The 21,098-nt window shown below is 44.5% G+C and overlaps 1 protein-coding gene across 1 annotated transcript; it reads left to right on the forward strand.

Moving 5' to 3' along the window:
- Window positions 1-1,017: 1,017 nt before the first annotated feature.
- LOC136626097 (glutathione S-transferase kappa 1-like) lies at window positions 1,018-20,359 on the forward strand. The gene is made up of 8 exons (XM_066600841.1): window positions 1,018-1,172; window positions 3,928-4,009; window positions 8,924-9,052; window positions 11,557-11,657; window positions 12,301-12,336; window positions 13,230-13,346; window positions 15,866-15,959; window positions 20,255-20,359. The coding sequence occupies exons 1-8, from the start codon at window positions 1,104-1,106 to the stop codon at window positions 20,296-20,298; spliced, it is 672 nt and encodes a 223-aa protein (XP_066456938.1). The 5' UTR covers window positions 1,018-1,103; the 3' UTR covers window positions 20,299-20,359.
- Window positions 20,360-21,098: the final 739 nt, after the last annotated feature.

Consider the following 21,098-nt stretch of genomic DNA (forward strand, 5'->3'; position numbering starts at 1 on the left):
CGCCGAATCTCCGCCGGTCAGCCCTATCTGATAGGTTTGCCGCGGAAAATGGGGGCAATTCACAGCATGCTGTGAATTGCCCTCCGCTGGCGGAGAATCACATTGATTCTCCGCTAATGGACAGGGGCCGGAGTTTTTCATAGCAATGCTATGGAAAGCGTCGGCCGGCGTGATTCGCCGGCGGTTTACCGCCAGCGTATACACATCCGTGGACAGGGGGCCCTAAATGATCCTTGTACTCTGATATTGTTATCACTTTTAATAATATATAATTATTTACTATAATACTCACCAGTCATTAACGAGTGTGCAGCCGCTAGCTATTTTTAAGATTGTCAATTTTTCGCACTCTGTACAATTATTTCCATCGGTGATTAAAAACCTATGGAATTAAGGTACATATAAGTATAGAGTTGCTGATCCTGGCCGTGTCATCTGGTTCTAAACGCTCGGTGACAATGCTCCTGAAGAATCGCGTAAGCGAGGAAACGTGTTGAGCACCATATAGAGAGAACAGAACCGAAAAAGAGATTATTTATCTCTTAGTGGTAAAATCTAATATTTTTCCAAAGGATCATGTTTTTTGGTATTATATCCTTGTATATCGACAAACTAACACAAGTGATCGCATAAATACCGGTTGATGCGCTCGCGTGTATAAAATAGTCTGCAAAACACATTGCAGCAGACCATCTTGAATAAAAACCTGAATGAAGTGTTCTATGAGATATACAGAGGATAACGAATCGCATCATCTGCATACAAGGTTCTTTTATGAAAGCCTATGTGTCCGTCTAGGATTTTAGAATATATTACTGAATTAAAAGTTAAGTTTTATAAATAAATTAAACTAGGATTACAGTCTGTATTTCCCTATGATTTCCAGATAACATCTGTATTTATTTTTTTTCCCAAACACAGCAGTAAAAACTGTAGCATTTTACCATAAACACTGTGTTTGCTGCTAGCTGGGTGTGATGATTAAAACTGCCATTAGATGGCAGTAACAGTGTTCACCATTGACAAGGTCAGACAACACAAGAGGCGGGAGGAAACAGCTTTCTTCCCACAATGCTCCTTGGAGTGTGAAGTAAGCAGCAGACATGTCTCAAAGGAAGGTTCTGGAGCTCTTCTACGATGTGGTGTCCCCCTACTCCTGGCTGGGGTTTGAGGTGAGGGGTTATATTCAGAGTGCTGTAACTGCAGGACCTAGTGGGTTAATGTTCTGTGTGTTCCACAAGTGCATGTCCTTCCTGCGTCATGTCCGGGTGCGTCACCTTACTGTTACCCTTCCTGTTAATAATTGTTCCTAGCCATGGCTGCACTTACACGGCTGTAATAACATCCCTGCTTATTTGCAGATTGTTTATAAACAGTTAAAATGTATATTTTGCAATCCTGCTACTTATTTCAGTAGTCCTGTTGCACACTGTGGCGGTAAAGTTGTTACTGCGGTGTATATTTTTGCATGTGTGTATTATGTTCTTATGTTTGTGGCTTGTTCTGTAAGTACAAGAAGCTCAGCGATGTTTTCGGTTGATGTACGCTGCAGGTAACTAGAAGTGCTTTATCACCCCTCGGAGGAGATGTATAAGGGGCCGTTCACACCTGCGGAATATTCCTGCAAGACGCAGAAAATTCTGCCCCGGAATCTGCATGTAGACGTTGCAGGCTATGGAGCAGAAATCTGCAGCAGAAGAGTTAGCTGCGTCTGAGTGAAAGGTCCTTTAGGGCGACTTCACACGAGCGTGTGAGCAAATACGCTAGCCTCAGCGCAATTTATTTGTGCAGTGAACGAGATTAGATGAGGTTGATTTGTGCGCATATTGGCGTACAGTACTGAACCTTTTGCGCAGAAAGGGTCAGTTCACATGGGCGTAACACACCCCTTCTGTGATCTAAAAGGCTTTTTAGCCTAATGAGGTCCGGATTTGTTTTTTGGTTTTTTTTTCGCAGCATTTGCGTACCACCTATAGACTTGTTTGGTACCTAAATGCGCACAAAAATAGAGCATGCTGCGTTTTTCTGGGGGCTATTCTCTGCGTATTGCATGCAAATATTGCAGTCAAATACGTCCGCGTGATGAGGCACTTAGGGATCATAATGTACATGACTGTATAAGGCTGCTTTCACATCTGCGGCGGGATTCTGTTTTCCTGCTCCGTTTGGAGAGCAGGAAAGGGGAATCCTCTGGCTGAACAGGATCTGTCCTATGACGGAGCCAAACAGTGCCGAACGGACTCTACTGACTATAATGGGGTCTGTTCAGTTTTCGCTCGGTTGTGGCTTCTATAAAGGTACATGAGGTCTGTACTATTCCTCCATATGCCTCCAATTTCATGTGCTTGTCTTTCTTCATTGCTTTTTGTATTAAAGATCCAGTCATATGCCATCTGTAGAGATCAGCAAACTTGTAAAAACCAAAAACTCAGGCCAGGGGCATAGCTAAAGGCTCATGGGTCCGGGGTCAAAAGTTTATTTTGGGGCCTCCCAACTTCTCTTAATCCCTTAGCGCAGAGGCTTAACTTGAAGCTCCTGGGCCCCAATGCAAAACCTGTAACAGCCCCCAACTATAATGCTTTTATTCATAGTACTGGGCTCCCTATATGGAGAAGAGAGGCCTTACGGGCCCCCTAAGGCTCCTGGGCCAGGGTGCAACCGCATCCCCTGCATCCCGTATAGTTATGCCAGTGCCCCAGGCAGTTAATTTCTGCCCAGCTAGAGACTCATGATGAAAATCCCTTAAAACAGTGGTTAGTGCTGTTTTCTTGCAGCACTGCAGTCCTTGGTCAGATTTGAACATAGGACTTCAACGCCAAAAGGGAAAAGTGCTAACCATTGAGCTACCATGGTTCTTTTTTCTTCTCTAGAGGACTAGAATGAAAAGAGCAAGAAACGCAAAGAACATACAAACTCCATGCAGGTGTTGTCCTTTGTCAGATTTGAACCTAGGATCCTAGCGCTATAAAGAAACAATGCTAACCACTCAACCACCATGCTGCTTCTTCTGGTTTCCTCTTTGTCCTCCTTCTATGAGGAATGGTGGCTGAGAGGTAAGCACTGCTGCCTTGCAGTGATGGAGTCCTAGGTTCTGATGTGACCAAAAGACAACTTAGAAAGTGGTCTGTAGTTGTTTTCGGGATTTCTATGAATATCTGGTCCAGACCAAACTTTTTGATGGAATTCTGAGAAACAACTGAACTTTTGAAAAGTTTTCTCCTGTCTTGCTCTTTGTATTCTCTGCTAGAAGCAGTGTGTTTAGAGGAGAATATCTGTGTACATACAGTAGGGTGCCGGGCACATCCTATACAGCAGCGTGTGGATGCTTGTGCCTATCTATAAAGGATTTGTACCTTATCCATGTGTTGCCATACAGGCTGTATATGAGCCCTGATAGGCTATATCTCTCAGTGATGTAGATAAGTGTTCCCTTTAGGGCTCTCTCACATGGGCATTTTTTACCGCGTATTCCACGTGTGGGTAATGCGTTGTAACTAACTTTACATTACTTTGAATGGCGCCTCTTACACTCAGGACACAAATAAAAGGATGTGACATGCTCTATCTTGGGGCGTATTATGCATGCATACATGTCAGGATAGTGTCTGGAGATTTGTCGGCATGCAACAGTACGCAATACATTGTGTACTGCTACATGCTCCCCGCATAGGAAATACGCCTGCATCGCACCTGAGAAAGCACCCGTGTGACAGAACCCTTAACCATAGAGAAGGGAATGACTGATACCCCATAGCTCCTGACTGTGGACTTATATTGGTTACCAATTGGGAAGTACATGTCTAGCTCAGCGGACCCCTCGCAATGCTATCTGACCTATGATTTGTACTATGTGACAGGTAGCACCAGGATTTGGAGTTGGCCCTTCTATATTGAATTACCTGTTTGTTCTTCTTTTTTATATTACAGATACTATTAAGATATAAGAACATATGGAAGATAGATATTCAATTACGCCCTGGGTTTACTGGAGGAATAATGCATGCAACCGGTATGTAAGTAATACAAGAACAGCTAATCTGTACCGGCAGCCTGCTCAGTACTACCGTATAGCTTGTGCCATGCAAGTGAATGGTAGAATCTCTCCTGCATTGTTCAGTGGTCACGAAGGTCCTAGCATTGGCCACCACTGTTAAGGTCCCTTATAGACACGGTCTTGCAGTTCTGCAAAACATTCTGAGGTCTCATGTGCACGACCATCGTGTATAAACTGTACCTGTAGAGCCAGTGTTGGGATTGCGTCCCATCCTGGGACATCAGAAAGCCTTCCCTAATCTCACAGAATGGAATTCAAGCCTGACCTTGCCGCTAAATATACAGCTCATACAGAAAGTCATAATACATATTTGTATGCGCTATTAAAGGGCCACTAGACCACTCTAGGGTCTATGTCACAAAGATGACCCTTGTCCCCATGCCAGTCATAGAAGAAGGTTCCTCGCTTGGGGCACCCCTCTATGAGTCAGGACAGAAAGCTCCCGTGTAAGGCTATGTTCACACCTGAGTTGGGGGATTCAGTCTTCTTGCTCCAAGCAGGGAAATCCACTGGCCAAATGGATCTTTTTGGTGACAGAGCTGAATGGCACCGAATGGACTCTACTGACTATAATGGGGTCCGGTTGGTTTACTTTTGGGCATTTTCCCGGACAAAAAGGGCCTGGGGTACGTATCGGGTATGCAATGGAGCTTCTGAATGCCCATGTAAACATAGTCTAGAGGTGCATTTACACAATCAGTCAGAGGTATACATCAGGATGATTGCTGATGTATGCCTCTAATGGAAGGTCGAAGGGTATCACACTGAATAGGTATACAATCCCTCCTCATCTACATGGCATCAGTTGATGCCAACCACTCAATACAACACAGGTTCACCAGCATCTGCAATATCGATCGCTGCTGCAGCCCAACCTATGGTTCCCAGCGCACAATCTATCCCTGCCGGGCAGCTTAGTCCTTCTGTGCGAATGTCTTCCACCCCCCCCCCCCCCATACGTTCTTATGGCCTTAATCTATATTCTACACAGGAGGCCTTGTTAACCCTTTTTGTGCTGCAGCCACACCACCACCGTAGATGGCAGAGCCTGGGAGCACAGGTAGTGTACTCATGGAAAGCTGTCCCTGGGGTCTCCTCCCTACAATCATTGCATTTAAATGAACCCCAAAGGACACCAGGAATTTTCTACTGTCCTTTAGAGTTTATTTAAATGTAGCGATTATTAAAAAAATCATTCAAACAAGCTAAAGTGAACGATAATCGGTCTAAACGTGAGCTAACGACTAGCAAGAATCGTATGCTTCTAGCTCGTTCCATTTTATGCAGGCATAACAATCATTGTTGGCTCGTTCACTTTTCATTTCGTTTAAACAGCGCTTGTTGTTTTCTATGGGACCTTGGATAAAATTGCATGGCACTTGCATGTGATAGCGATTTATTTATTTTCCCATTGAAGTCTATGGAAAGCTCTTGTGATTCTTTCACACTTGAAAATCACAATTTCACAGAATCGATGCAATTTTTAATTGAAAAAAACATTGCCATGAAAATTGCATGTTGGCAAGCACAATGTCGCACTCGCCGGTGTGAATGTAGCCTAACATGGTACAGTTGGGACGTCTTGTCCCATTTTTACCAAATGCAGTGAGCTGCCATTCCTTTCCCTTACGGCTCCTACCCACTTGCGTATTTTTAACGCTGCGGGTTTTTTTAACGCAAATGTCAATAGGACTTTCTAAAAATGCATCACACAAAAATCGCAAACCACAAACTTGCGATGCGTTCTTAACATTAGAAAGTCCCGTTAACATTTGCGTTAAAAAAGCACAGCGTTAACGCTGCGTTAAAAAACCCCAAGTGGGCAGGAGCCACTTATATAGCCATGTGGATCATAGAGGTGATGTGGCAGGGCTGCCGTTTTATAGAAGACTGCCCTGTTGGACGGAGGCCTATGAATGATGCCATTAATGGCATAAGATTTGCTAACCATCCCAAAACTCCTGGACTGCTGTAAAAACTTAGGACTTTTTCCCAACGTCTGTAGAAAAGAGAACAGATGCGTCCGCGTGATTTTTCTTTTTTGAGGCTGTTGGTACTGGAGCAGGTTATGATGACTGCAGTTATCGTCATTTTACAGTAAATGCTTATATCCATTTCTGACCCATAAACGTCTTACCTCTTATGATCCTTATCAGTCATTATGGTTTTCCTGTTTGTCCGGAAAAAATATTGGCTGTCCATTGTTTTTGGCTAAGTTGTCAAGAAAAAAAAAATCCAGTTTTCCCTCCCTGAGTGACATCCAGCCGTGATATCAGATATATACCTGCCAGACCGAGGCCAAAAGCACTGCAGGGCTATGGATGCATCTGAAATGTACGTCTGGAACTTTCGTGACGTACACCCTAAATGTAGTCTAAAAACACTGTTCGGACGTCCCCTAAGGCCCCCTTCACACAGGTGTATTTGTGCATGCAAAATTTGCAAATGCAATACGCAGATAATACAACCCCTTGCATTTTGGTCCCCCCCCCCCCCCAAAACAATTCAGGCTTGACCTATTTCCCTGTACATTTGCACACCAAAGTCCCCATAGAAGTCAATGGGGATGTGCAAATACGCTGGATGTATGAAACACTGGAATTGCGCAGGAAAAGGAACTCGTTTAGACTAATTAGCCGTTTCAATCGGGTGCTTTTTTTTTTCTTGCCGCACACAAATGAACATGGCATGCGTGCTGAAAAATGACAGTAAAGTACACCGATGCGCGCACAAAAATGCATAGTCTATTCCACAAATACACAGCGTTCTGTCACACGCAAATATGCATCTGCTTGTGTGAAGGGGGCCTAAGAGTGGCTCCTCTGGTAGACCATCACATTCATGCATTACAGGAAGGACCATTAGTTTGAATGGCCGGCATGTTACACTATGCTTCCCGTGCAGCGGCCGCTCTAGAGGAGATGTAAATCTAGATGTAACATCATCTGGTGAAAAGAACTGATTGCAAAGAGACAGAAAAGCCGGACCTGCCGTCATCAGCCGGGACCCTTCAACTTGGAAGGGAGAAATAAAAGCAGAAAGCTTGCCCTCATGAGACAATCTCTTTAATTATGTACTAACGCGCTCCGTGTGCAGTTTATGCAGAATGCTCGGGTTATGTACCAAAGTCCATGCAACAGTGTAGCCAGGATGAAGGGCTGTCCCTAGAATATGATACGAAAATGCTGGACCTTGAGCTGTGCGCATAAAAAAGGGAAATCTTTCATCCTTTAGATTGTAGTAACGATCAGTGGGCCATGCTTATACTAGCCATGCTTTCTGTCATTTGATGTATCTGCACATTTATAAGCACATACCGTACACCAGGCTGAATAGGTCAAACTCCACCTCTGATAAGAAGTAACGGATGTAGCAGAGTTGTGTTTGCAACCACTTAGTAAATTATTAGAATGCACCAATTGACATGGTTAAAGAGTAACCGTTTCATTTTTCTGGATAGCACAAGTGGTGACAACAGACACACTCCAGTGATTTTTTTTTTTTTCCATTCTTTATATAACCAGTCCCCCAATATATATAAGTTGGCTAGTATTACTTTTAGTTATTCCTTTCTATCTGAAGATTCCTGGAGCTCTTCTCTTCAAGTGGCCACATGATCTCAATTCTGACCATTTGAGATTTACTTTTATCTTGTGATTTTTGCCCAATCACCAAACCATGTAAATGTGGCAACAAGCGACTAACAAAGGAACAAATGCTAAAGGCAGCAAATCTTACCATCTGGAAATGTGGGTGTGCTGCCGAATGATACTGTATTAGTGACGAACAACCATTCATCTGTAATACTGCTGGCATCCGCCTATGTAAAGGCCATGTAAAGAAGTGCTGGTCCTGTTCGTCAGCTATCATTTAAACAGCTGCTGTCAGCCCATGTAAAGGGACACTTGCTCTGGATTCACCAATAAAATCTGTCTTTAGTGAAAGAGAGATGAAGATAATTTATCAGCTCACTGAGAGATCAGGTTACCGCTACTGTCTGTTGAAATCTATGAAGAAGAGAGGAGGGGAAAGCAACTGCAGAGAGACACATACCGAAATCTGTAGCATAATTCTAAGTATGTACGTATGTGTCACTCTCAATACTGGTTGTTGTAGGCCTTCAGAAGGGTTAGTATCTTTGTTCTATTTTGGGGGTACCTATTACCATGCCGAACTGCTGCAGGGTCTTGCCCAGCCAAATGCAGAGTCATAAACAGCAACTAAAATGCAATTCAAATTAGTTTTTTCTTATGTTGTAACTTTAAAAAATGCTTTTATTTTCTTGTTAGGTTAACAGTAATAGACAGTGCAGATGCATCTCGATGTGATAGAAGCATCCACATAAATTGTAGTGCACAAAAAGGTAAAAAAAGAGGTTAAAGGGAACCTGTCACTGAGTTCATGCTGCCCGAACCACAGGCAGTACGAACCTTGGCTGGAATCTACAGTGCCCCCGGGTATGTTGTGAAAGCGTCGGCGTTGTAGAATAAATACACTTTTTGAAGTTTGACTCGGAGCTCCAAGTCAAACAGGCGGGCTGTGACTGTCTCTCTCTGCCCACATCATGTCTGACAGCGCTCTCCCTGCTTGTCAACATGCTGTGAGCAGGGAGCCGCCAGCACGGCCCGCTCTTTGACTTGGTGCTTCGTTCTGAGTCCAACTTTAAAGTGTGTTCACTCTAAAATGCCGCAGTGTTTCAGAATACCACATACATGGGGGCACTGCCTATATCTGTGCTGTGCCCCGGGCAGCATGAACCCACTGACAGACTCTCTTTTAAAGAGGTAAGCACCGGTCAGATGTAAAATGTCACATTATGTGAGTCAGTGATGTTAACATACCAAAAATGACTCTCTCTTGCTCAAACAGGTAACACGCCACCTGCCATGGTTCCAAGGAAAGGCGCTTACATGTCAAGAGATTTGGAAAGGCTGTCTGAGTTCTATGAAGTTCCGCTACGAAATCCGAGTGATTTCTTTAACAGTATCATTAAGAAAGGTTAGTGCTAACTTTGTCATGGGAAAATAGGCAACATAATGCAAAATACGCATCCAACTGCGAGTAATGGTCAGGAGCCACACTGAACTCAGAAATGGAGAGACACGTTAGATATGGAGAAGTAAGAATATTCTAATATTCTTAACCCTTTCCAATCCAATTTGTATCCAGATTTTCTTAGGGGGCTTACTCTTTTTCTGCCACTACACAACGATGCTATATGCTGGCTAAAGCCAGTACTGCATGAGGTGACACATTGGATAGGCTCCGACAGCAGAGAGGCTGGCAATATACAGTAAGAGAACCCCGACGGACGTCTTCCAACATCGGAGCTGTACAGCCTTAAATCATAATGTCTTTAGACGTCAGACAGTGGATTGGAAAGGGTTAATATTCCATTCAAATTGGCTCTGTTCAATGGTTAGAAATAGAGATGAGCGAGTATACTCGCTAAAGGCAATTGCTCGAGCGAGCATTGCCTTTAGCGAGTACGTGCCCGCTCGGCCCTGGTGAGCAGCGGCAGTCAGCAGGAGGGAGCGGGGGGGAGAGAGGGAGAGAGAGATCTCCTCTCCGTTCCTCCCTGCTCTCCCCCGCAGCTCCCTGCCCGCCACCAGCACCCGAACGAGAGAGCACGCTTGGTAAGGTCAGTTACTCGACTGCCTTCTCGTCCGAGCGTGCTCAGGGGGGGGGGGGGGGGGAGATCGGAGTGGAGTGGGGGGGAGAGTGAGAGAGATCTCTCTCTCCCCCGCCGCCCCCCCTGAGAACAAGAAGGCCCAATTGATGTCACTACTTATTTAGCAACTGTCTCCTTCTGACATACGTCAAAACGCAGTGAATATTCAACTCTGTATTTGACGAACATTCAACTGTGCATTTGCTGCATTTTCACACATTCCCCTAGACATTAATAGGGCATTTTGATCTGTGATACGGACCAAAATAGGAGATGCAGCGATTTTGTTCTTGTTTTCTTTTACAGGCATCTGAATAAGCCAATGCAAATCAATGGAGTCTGTATTGCGTTAGTAAAAGAAAAAAAAATACTGGTCATTAGAGATGAGCGAACGTACTCGGATAAGCACTACTCGTCCGAGTAATGTGCCTTATCCGAGTACCGCTGTACTCGTGCTGAAAGATTCGGGGCGCTCCGCTGCTGACAGGTGAGTCGCAGCGGGGAGCGGGGCAGAGCGGGCGGGAGAGAAGGAGAGAAAGATCTCCCCTGCAGCTCCCCGCTCCGCAGCGCGTCCCGAATCTTTCAGCACGAGTACAGCGGTACTCTGATAAGGCACATTACTCGGACGAGTAGTGCTTATCCGAGTACGTTCGCTCATCTCTACTGGTCATACAAAACGAAAAGCCACCCAGATTTCAGCCTGTTTAATGCAAAGTTTGAAACATGGCAAATTCATTTAAGACTTTGTGCACACGAGTGTATGGACTTCTGCGGTTGCCCGTACGCTCTGTAAAATCACGTGAATGAAGAAAAGACGCGACCAAGTCCCGAGCTTAATCAACGTTTTCTCGTCCATTCACACGGCCGGGTGCGATGTATTGGCGAAAAAAATACGACGCAGCCCTAAAAAAAATCCCTAGCTTGGCATAAATTCTTGGAAGGACTTCGATTGCCTAAATAGAGGCACCTGTAAGCTGTGTCCTGCATTGGACGCTGCTAAACACCCTCCATTTTTGCAGCTCCCATTGGAGTCTAAGGGAGCTGCTAGCATATATCAGTTGAAAGATAGAACCAAAACTATCTTTTCCGGCAGCGTATAAATTTGGACGCTGACCTTGGTCGCATATTTGCTATTCTTTCCGGCGTGAAGTTTTTACGCGGCTAAAAATCGGTCATCTGAATGAGTACATTGTAAGCCAATGCTTCAGATGGTCACGATTTTTGGCCGAGTAAAAATGCTTGTTTGAATAAAGCCTAAATGTGGATTTGGCAACTACGGATTGGCTGCGTGTTTGCTGCTAATATTCGGCTTCAGAAATTTTGCAGCTTTTGTGATGGCAACCAAAGTGAAGGGAATCATCCTGCAGAAGAATAGGTAGATTTTTTAAATTTATTTTTTAGTATGATTTTTATTTTTTTTTAAGACACCCTAAAGCTAGTAGAAAAAAACTAAAGAAAGACTAAACGCAGTATCAGGCCTCAGTCACACGGGCACATCGGCACCCGTACACCGGCGCCGATGCGCCTGTGTGACTGACACCAGCAGACGGACGTACCTGCAGACGGCCGTCTCTCTGCAGCGCTGGAGGAGAGAACATGTGACCGGCTTCATTGCCCGTCATGTGTTCTTTCCTCCGGCGCTGCAGAGAGACGGCCGTCTGCAGCTACGTCCGTCTCCTTCCTGCAGTCACATGGGCGCATCGGCGCCGGTGTACGGGTGCCGATGCGCCCGTGTGACTGAGGCCTCTGGGTGTGTCTGGTGTTGTCTGAACTGTGGATTGTCGCTTTAGATTGTGCCAAATAGTCATATCTGTTTTTATTCATTTTACAGGTAGTCTTTCAGCCATGAGGTTTCTGACAGCTGTTCAGATGTCACATCCAGAGTTCCTCGAGGAGGTCTCCCGGGAGTTGTGGGTTCGAATCTGGTCTGAGGTTGGTGTTACATCATATGTTCTAGTATTCTAGCCATTAGGCCCGGTTCACCTTACTTTAACTTACTTCCGTTTAGAGATGCACGAGCATACTCGCTGAGGGCAATTACTCGAGCGAGCATTGCCCTTAGCGAGTACCTGCCCGCTCGGAAGAAAGGATTCGGCTGCCGGCGCAGTGGAGCGGTGAGTTACGGGAGGGAGCGGAGGGAGGGAGAGAGAGATCTCCCCTCCGTTCCTCCCCGCTCTCCCCAGCCGCTCCCTGCCCCCCGCCGGCACCCGAATCTTTTCTTCCGAGCGGGCAGGTACTCGCTAAGGGCAATCCTCGCTCGAGTAATTGCCCATAGCGAGTATGCTCGCTCATCTCTACTTCCGTTCTTTTCTTTACTAAAGGACAGTGTCCATTAACAATGCATTGTCTTCTACCGGTTACACTGATGTCATTAGTTACTAACTGTAGAGTCAAGAAACTAGTGTTTAATAGACAAACTATGGTAGCCTATGGTGCTATTATCTTAAACCGTTAAGTAGATTCAAAAGGAAGCATCAGTTTCCAAGCTGTTTCTATGCATTGTTCCCTGTACATAACTTTATTGTTTCCTGTTCTTGTTTTATTGGCTGGGGTTAACTGTGTTTCTTTGTAATAGGATAAGGACATTACAGAACCAGAGAGCATTCTTCAGGTAAGAATAAGAGCTCATTCAAATGGACATAGTATAGCTCTGTACAACCACCGACTTCTTTTTGTCCTACTATAGTTAACCTCCATATGCCTTTGATTTTATATGAAAGTGTATAAGGGCGTATTTACAAAGTGTTTTACTCCAGTTTCTGGCATGAAAAAGTCGCAAGTTTTTACGCAAGTGTTTGCAAAAAAATTTGCGACTTTGCCCCTTTTTGCGCCAGCCTCGCCACTTTTCTGATTAAGCATAGAAGTGATAGTTGGACAACAGTGCATGGAACGGCTGTCGGGCACTAATGCCATGTAAAGGGATCTTAACTGTCACTATTTTCATTTCTTTTTCTTTAACTCTAGTACTGATTTTTATCTACTACTTCATATTTTCTCTATTCACACATTAAACCCTAATGAGGGGCGTGCACTGTGAAGGGGAAAATCCGTCTGCAACACAGAACACCTTCTTATACAACATCGGGCGATGGAGCAAGGATACTAATAAAAGCAGAGCTGGGGGTGAAATCATGGGGGCACAGGCCAAGTATGTTTTTTTTTTTTTTTTTTAAATCAATAAAATATAAAGGAGAGTTTATTAAGAAAGTCTCTTAAATGAAACAACTGTGCCTGCACTAGGGAGAACAATGCAGGCACAGCTGTAGCTTCCTGTTCAGCTATGAAGTCAACTAGATGAAGACTGATTTCCTAGCACCAGCTTCTCCTAGCTGCGTAGCTGAAGAGGAGTTTTGTATGAAAAATGTACAGAATAAGTTGATAAAGCATTGCAAAAATGCTTATGATCACCTGTTCTGTAGAAAAAAGTTAAGATGCAGTTACTCTTTAATGACTCAGTGTCGTTTCTTTTTCACTGTCATGTTTTTTTTTTCTAACCTTGTTTAGGCTGCTAAGAAAGCTGGGATGTCTGAAGACATGGCCAAGAAATTACTGTCTGCAATTTCCTTACCAGAAGTCAAAAACAAGCTGAAGGAGACGACAGATAAAGCTGTGGAATATGGGGTAATAATGAGCATAAGTGCAATGTTTTTTCCTCCTTTCTGCTCTGTTATGGGGTAGTATGATAACTTTACAATGTCCACAAATGGTATTGAATGAATGTATATACAGACATGTAACATAGCAGGGGCGTACCTAAAGGCTCAGGGGCCCGGGTGCAAAAGTTCAGCTCGGGGCCCCCCCTTGGGCCTCCACCCCACACTCCCCCGTACCCATACCTAGATCGTGCTGCATACATGATCTGTCTCTTGGCGTAATCTTTCCAAACATGACGCATTTCCTGAACATGAAAATTTGTTTGTAGCCCCGCAGGCCACTCTCACACACACTGCTTTTTACCGCTATTAGCACAGCGCCCCGAGTGCCGTACTAACCGCAGTACAACACTCCCGGAGATTTTAATGAGGTTACTCAAATTTGCGCTCGAACACGGTGTTTCTAACACTGTGATTTTCGAGAGCTGTCTGTTCTATTTTTGCATTTTCGTGGTTTTTAACACATCTCATCACCCATCACAATGATGGGGCGCATTAAAAAGCGCTGTCAAACGCTGTAACCTGTGATCGAAAAGGCTGCTTGAAATTCCGGTAAAAATGCCGCGATTTCAAGCTGCGTTTTTTGAACGTGTGAGAGCGGCCTTAGGGGGTGGGGGTGGGGAGAGGGAGAGGGAGAGACTTCCGTGCAACAGGAAGCAGGGGGCAGCACATGATCATTGTGCCCTGCCGTCCGATGTGAGTACCTCCCTGCTTTTCCTCTCAGGCTGGCCGTTCAGGCTGCCGCATCATGCGGGGGAAAGAACGGCCAGCCATTAATGCACTGAATGTGCATATGGGTATGGCGGAGCGCGGCCCCGGAGCCCCCTGAGCGCAGGGGCCGGGTCGCCATGGCAACCCCAGCACCCCCTGACGCTACGCCTATGTAACATAGTATTTTGGGCCTTTTTCAGACTGCCGAGAAAATTGTGATCTGTGTATTGCAAGACGCACCAATATGAACCCCTTTCTTTTAAACAGGGTCATAGACATAAGCGATCCCTTTTTTTTCTCCATTGCGGTGCGGAAAAATTACGGCATGTCCTATCTTTGGCGTTGTAAACAATAGGAAACACTTGCCGATTCTCCGTCGTGGCTGAAGGGATCACTACTTCCCTGAAGTGATGCCAGACGTTTTTTTTAACACGTTTCATGGCCCAATATCGTACTCGTCCGTTTGTCAGCCTAAGGCTAATTTCAAAGGACTTGCAACATCCACTTCAGCTCATTTTTCTTCAATGTCAATCCAGACGAAGACAAAATAAATACAATGAAGAAGATGCCAATTTTCCGCATTCCTTCTTGACTCCAAATCTGGCAATTAGCATAACTCCTTGGATAACCACCCCCTCTGAAGCAATTATTGACTATAACATGTAATCCTGTTACACCCAAGAAAGGTATCCAAGGCCCTCTTGTTCTCTCTTATAGAGTTTGCCATCACCATGCGCGCAGGCTGAGAACTACATGGTCTCACTGCTCTTACAGTAAACAACCCCCTTCGTTTTGCTAAATGAGTTTGTTTCCATTTATATCCTATTTTTGTTTCTGAGTTATGAGTGTTTTAAACCGGGAAGATCATTTGTACTAACCCTATATTTAAAAAAAATCCTGCTACCCTTATGATAAATCCAGTGCCGTTGACTGTCCATGGTCACATGTAATCAATGGAGATGCAGATCAGCCCATACATGTATAATGGTCCATAGTGGGAGGTTGGGATCACTGTGGCTGTTGTGTTATGACTCCCACCCGAGTACATCACAGTAAAAGGTTGGTGTCTAATGGCACAAGCTGGCTACTGTTCCCTGGTGTGATGTCACGGTGTAGTGTGGTGGTCCCCTTAATGAAGAAAGTCCAAGGAATCGGGCACTTAAACTTAACTCATGTTTATTCAACTTTGAAGTTGTGCAAAGGGTCAAGGTCCTGTTTTATGCCAGTCAACGATGCCCGTTCTGAAGACTGGTGGTTATTCAGTACTATTACCTTTCTACCTGCCCTGTACTGCTGATCTGGATTTTTCACTAGTGCCCCAGGATACTTTCAGCCAACACCCATTTTATTGCTTGAGTTATCCTATTCCGAGAACGACTGGTCAGGACCTGCAATGGTACAACCCTGATGTCTGTTGGTGTAGTAACAGTCTCCCTTCTCAACTTTCTGGAGCATTGCACTGATTTATATAACTTAAGCTCCTCCCATCAGCTTGATACTGATTGGCTGTGCAAAGTCACTGCATTATTGGGCTGTTCTATCCCCTCCTAAACTAAACTCTTTTGTCTAAAAAACGCCAACCTGGGCAAGAACATGCATGACACAATACAATTAAAACCTTTACAGTAACCACACGTGCCCACCCTGTTTAGTGTGTGTGTGTATGTGTGTGTGTATATATATATATATATATATATATATATATATATCCTTTTATTGTTTTTGGGCTGCATTTCATCCTCCTTGATGTACTTTATTCTTGTTATTGTTGTGCAGGCTTTTGGAATGCCCTCCATAGTGGCTCATATAAATGAGAGGCCGGAGTTATTTTTTGGTTCCGATCGGTTTGAGCTTCTAGCGCATCAGCTGGGTCAGTATATCAGTACAGACTATGTGTTCATTTGTACATTACTGGGTGTAGTGATTGTAAGGTTTGAATACAATTTATGTGTTACCGTGACTAACCTGCCAACAGCAAGTCTGATTTATTCCAATCTAGAATAATAGGTTTTTTACATTATCTACCATTTTACAATGCAGGCAAGAGCTTAACCCTTTCATGACCAAGGTCATTGATGTCCCTGTTTCCAGGTCACATTCTGCAATTCTGGTATCCCCACATTAAAGAAGATAACTTTTTATTTTTTGGGTGATCTATTTATATGAGGGATTGTTTTTTTGCGGGACGAGATGTATTTTTTAATGGTACAATTTAACATACTAATATAATATATTGGAAGACTTTTTGAATTTTTTTTTTAAGTGGAGTGAAATGAGGGGAAAAATCCACAATTAAATGATTTTTTGGGGGGGAGTGGGGCGCGAGCGGAGGTTATTTTTATGACATTCACGGTGCAGTAAAAATGGCTTGTTGTCTTTACCATGCGGGTCAGTACAATACCAAATTCATATAGTTTTTCTATAATACTTGAAAAAGTTATTTATTTTTTTAAATAATTGTTTTTTATGGCTATATTTTGATCCTTATAACTTTATTTTTCTGTCGATAGGGCTGTGTGTGTGTGTGGGGGGGGGGTTGTTTTTTGTAAAGCGTCTTGTAGTATTTATTGGTACCATTTTAGGGAAATATGACCTTTTGGTCACTTTTTGTTTTAATTTTTTTTTCTTGGAGACAGAGTGAGCAAAAAAGTGCCGTTCTGCTACTGCATGATTTTTTTTGTACGGAGTTTATGATGCAGGATTGAATATAATGTTTAATAAATTTGACCTTTTAAAGATGCAGCAATACCAAGATTTTTTTTATTTATTTTTTATTATTTTTTTTTAGATGGGACGACTGGGAAAAGGCTTTATTGTTTTTTAACTTTGATATTTTTGGTTCTGGTAATTTTAAAATCTTTCCTTTTACTTTTTGTATTTGTCTTCATTGGGGAACTTGAAGTTGTGATTGTTTGATCACTTATACAGTATAATGCAATACTATGGTATTGCATTATACTGTATTTCAATAGGCTGATTATTAAAGACAGGCCACAGGCACATCTTTATTAGGCAAACAATCGTGGCAGCCCTGGAGGCCTTCAGAAGGCCCCAGGCTGCTGTGACTCCTAGACGGCACCACCAGGATGTTATCACGGCTGGGGCATTCAGGGTATGTAAAGAATTAATGGCCACAGTCAAAGTTATCTCCAATTGTCGCTGTCACGGGTGTGTGTCGGTTGTCAAAGACGGCCAATACCTACTGTTTATGGAGCGGTTTCATCTCTCAAGCCCATCCTATATACAGCATATGCTGCGGACATTTTTATACATCCTAACTACTCTGCGTATGTGCAGATAGGATGTATATAGCCGCATGTATGATGGGAAGTGGTTAATGTTCATGTCCAAAGTTGAAAAACATTTTTACTCATTACAAATATGAAAAAAAATGAGAACTGAAGATTATTTATCTTGTCCTGGTTTTGAACTATTATAGTTGGTATAGACCAGAGCTCTATTCACGATGCTGCATACATCAGAGCTGACCTCTCCCAGCATTCCTTGCTCCCAGTATCTGCATGGTTCTTGCTTTTATTATTTTTAAGTATAGTCTTTACACCAGACACTGTATAGTACAGTGATATATTGTAGGAAAAACTAATAGTCCCCCCCCCCTCCCCACAGCATAATAGAACTTCATTCAAATGGTCACCTATGCAACAACTTGTACTTATGTGATAATGGGCAAAAGTTCTATTTACTTTATTTACCTGAAATACTGCTTTTGTGCTGAGAAATCCCCCTAAAGTCCTGACCACCAGGGGTCTCTCTTCCTCCTAACTTGCTGTTTACTGTCATGTCATGTATGTTACTGGAGGACAGTTGCAAAATAAGTTAAACAATGTAATTACAAAGTTAGGCCGCCTGCACACGAGCGTTCCGGATTCCGCTAGCGGATTTTCACGCGCGTATGGTACCTAAATGTGCTTGCGGATAGGTGCGGATGCGTGAAAAATCACGCGCGGATATACGCGGATGTGTTGCGGAAAAAACCGCGCAGAAAAACCTTATTGTAAACCCAACCCCTAGAAAACTGCCCATTCCTTGGAAAACAGCTTAAAAACCAACACCCAGACTCTGTTTTGTCCCTCTTGCTTTTGCGAGCACCGTTAAATTATTCTGGCAACATGCTTTCACCCGGTGAGCAGATGTCTTTGTGGGCATGGTTGATCCATGTAACTTTTTTCAGGCGCTTCTCCAGCGTGACTTTATTTCAGTCACTGCAAAAAAATTCACAAGAGGAATTCATTACTACAGATTTTGCATTCTTACATCCTGCATTGGCAAGAAATACTACCTATCTCCCTCTACAAATTTGCCTGTGAAGCTCTGCTGTGTGTTGGGACGCCTCCTACCATGCCTACTTCCTGTAGTCATAGCAACCAGTGACTCCATCTGCAGCTGCACTGCGGATGTGCTGCGTGAAAAACGCACCCATTCACTTGTATTGGAGGCTTCACGCGCAGAATCCGACCCAAATTAGAACAGGTCGCAGATTTTTTCACGCGCGTGAAAAAACGCGATACAAATCCGTCCGTCTGGGGACAACTGCGGATCCTCATAGGAGTATGGGTGCCTGCACACGAGCAGAATTTCAAGCGCGTGATTTTAGGCACATAATCCGCCCCAGACCGCAGCCAATATACTCCTATGAGGATCCGCAGTTGTCCCCAGACGGACGGATGTGTATCGCGTTTTTTCACGCGAGTGAAAAAATCTGCGACCTGTTCTAATTTTGGTCGGATTCTGCGCGTGAAGCCTCCAATACAAGTGAATGGGTGCGTTTTTTCACGCAGCACATCCGGAGTGCAGCTGCAGATGGAGTCACTGGTTGCTATGACTACAGGAAGTAGGCATGGTAGGAGGCGTCCCAACACACAGCACAGAGCTTCACAGGCACATTTCAACTGCAGATCTGTCCTTTCAGTCCCCTCATCTACCAGAGAGCAGCCAGCAGACACCAGCCAGGGTGCACCCAGTACCTCCTTTTTTTCCTGGGGGGCTCTTCCTCCTCCGTTACCGCAGTACGTCCGAAAAAAGTTACATGGATCAACCATGCCCACAAAGACATCTGCTCACCGGGTGAAAGCATGTTGCCAGAATAATTTAACGGCGCTCGCACAAGCAAGAGGGACAAAACGGAGTCTGGGTGTTGGTTTTTAAGCTGTTTTCCAGGGAATGGGCAGTTCTCTAGGGGTTGGGTTTACAATAAGGGTGTCTTCCGGATTTTTCTGCGCGTTTTTTTCCGCAACACATCCGCGTATATCCGCGCGTGATTTTTCACGCATCCGCACCTATCCGCAAGCACATTTAGGTACCATACGCGCGTGAAAATCCGCGAGTGGAATCCGGAACGCTCGTGTGCAGGCGGCCTATATTGGCTGCGGTCTGGGGCAGATAATGTGCCTAAAATAACGCGCTGGAAATTCCGTTCGTGTGCAGGCACCCATAGGCCGCCTGCAGACGAGCGGGTCGGATCCGGCAGCGAGAATTCTCGCCGCGCGATCCGACCCGAGCGCCTGCAGGGATGAGCGCGTGCTCACCCGCGCCTGGCGGCCCCGGCTCTTTCATGTGCCGGCTGCCGCGCAGCCGGCGCATGCGCAGACCGGAGCCGGCGGCTGGGTGAGTGCGTGCCCCGCAAAAATTAGGACATGCCGCGGTTTGTTTGCCGCGCGAGATTTCGCGCGGCCAAACCGCGGCCGTCTGCATAGGAGTGCGTATTTTAATGCACTCCTATGCAAACTTTCAGCGGCGGAAATCCCGCGCCGGGATTTCCGCTCGTGTGCAGGCGGCCTTACTAAACTTTTTTTTTTTCTTATTTGTAAATTATATTTTAAGCTGTAAATGTGGACATACTCTTTAATTATGTCACTTTTAATATAGAAGATGACAAACACCTTCTAGCACACACATACAATCTTTGTTTTGGTTTATTTTCCGGCAAAGAAGTTATGTTACTAATCTATACCAAAACCTTTTATATACCCCCATTGCCCCTTCCCCACTGGCATTTAGGAAAACTGCAGGGAAGTTGAAATTCTGTAGCTCTCCAAGATACTAATGCAGAATTCTAGAAAGCCATGCTTTATGTAGATTGCTTCACCTTAGCAGCAGGTTCACTTTATCACTAAAAAACCCACTCTTCTCTGTGCTTTCTTACAGGTGAAAAATGGCTGGGCCCCATGCCACAAAAATCCCGGCTGTGACAACCTCATGAGAAAGGAAATGGTATAGCCGGAGTTACTAATGTATTACGTGTTTTTACCCACAATTACTGATTATAGTACTATGGTGCTAAGATGAATGCAAAAATAACCTACATTCAAGTTGAAATCGTCGATCACTAAAGCTGACCTCTGAATGTTATCATGGTGGTGGACCATAATGGGTTAAGAATAGAGATGAGCGAACGTGCTCGGCCACGCCCCTTTTTCACCCGAATACCGCGATTTTCGAGTACTTCCGTACTCGGGCGAAAAAATTCAGGGGTCGCCGTGGCGGCGCAGGGGGTTGCAGCGGGGAGTGGCCACGCGCCGCCACGTGCGGCGCCACGCCTCTCCCCGCCCCCCGGCGCACCCGAGTACTTTTCACCCGAGTAGTGAAGTACTCGAAAATCGCGGTATTCGGGCGAAAAAGGGGCGGGGCCGAGCACGTTCGCTCATCTCTAGTTAAGAACTTATAATTCTCACCACTTCTGCCTGAATGAATAAAGTCAGTTTATATATTTGCAGTTTATTGTCTTCTTTATGCATGAAGCTATAAGTTCACACTTTTACATTGTGCTGCAGACTGAAAACGATGTTAGTACACGTGGATTTGCTACAACTCTGTTTTTCATAAAAGCAGGACATCCAGGAAATTCTCCTGTAACTGTTTACATGGAAAGCCATGATTGGGGTTGCCGTATGTAAAAAGCAGTTTTACGGCCTCTTTCACCCTGAACTGCTGCTTGAAATAATGCGCTCATTAATATTTTTCTGCGACATTAGGCTGCTCTCACACAGCA

This window comes from Eleutherodactylus coqui, chromosome 4, assembly GCF_035609145.1.
Source record: "Eleutherodactylus coqui strain aEleCoq1 chromosome 4, aEleCoq1.hap1, whole genome shotgun sequence".
In the NCBI taxonomy this organism is placed as follows: Eukaryota; Metazoa; Chordata; class Amphibia; order Anura; family Eleutherodactylidae; genus Eleutherodactylus; species Eleutherodactylus coqui.

Excerpts from the sequence above, each read along its gene's own strand:
- LOC136626097 (XM_066600841.1), top strand. The coding sequence starts at position 1,104 with ATGTCTCAAAGGAAGGTTCTGGAGCTCTTCTACGATGTGGTGTCCCCC. Across the intron at positions 1,173-3,927 it reads ACTCCTGGCTGGGGTTTGAG|ATACTATTAAGATATAAGAA; the intron begins GTGAGGGGTTAT and ends TTTATATTACAG. Across the intron at positions 12,337-13,229 it reads AACCAGAGAGCATTCTTCAG|GCTGCTAAGAAAGCTGGGAT; the intron begins GTAAGAATAAGA and ends AACCTTGTTTAG.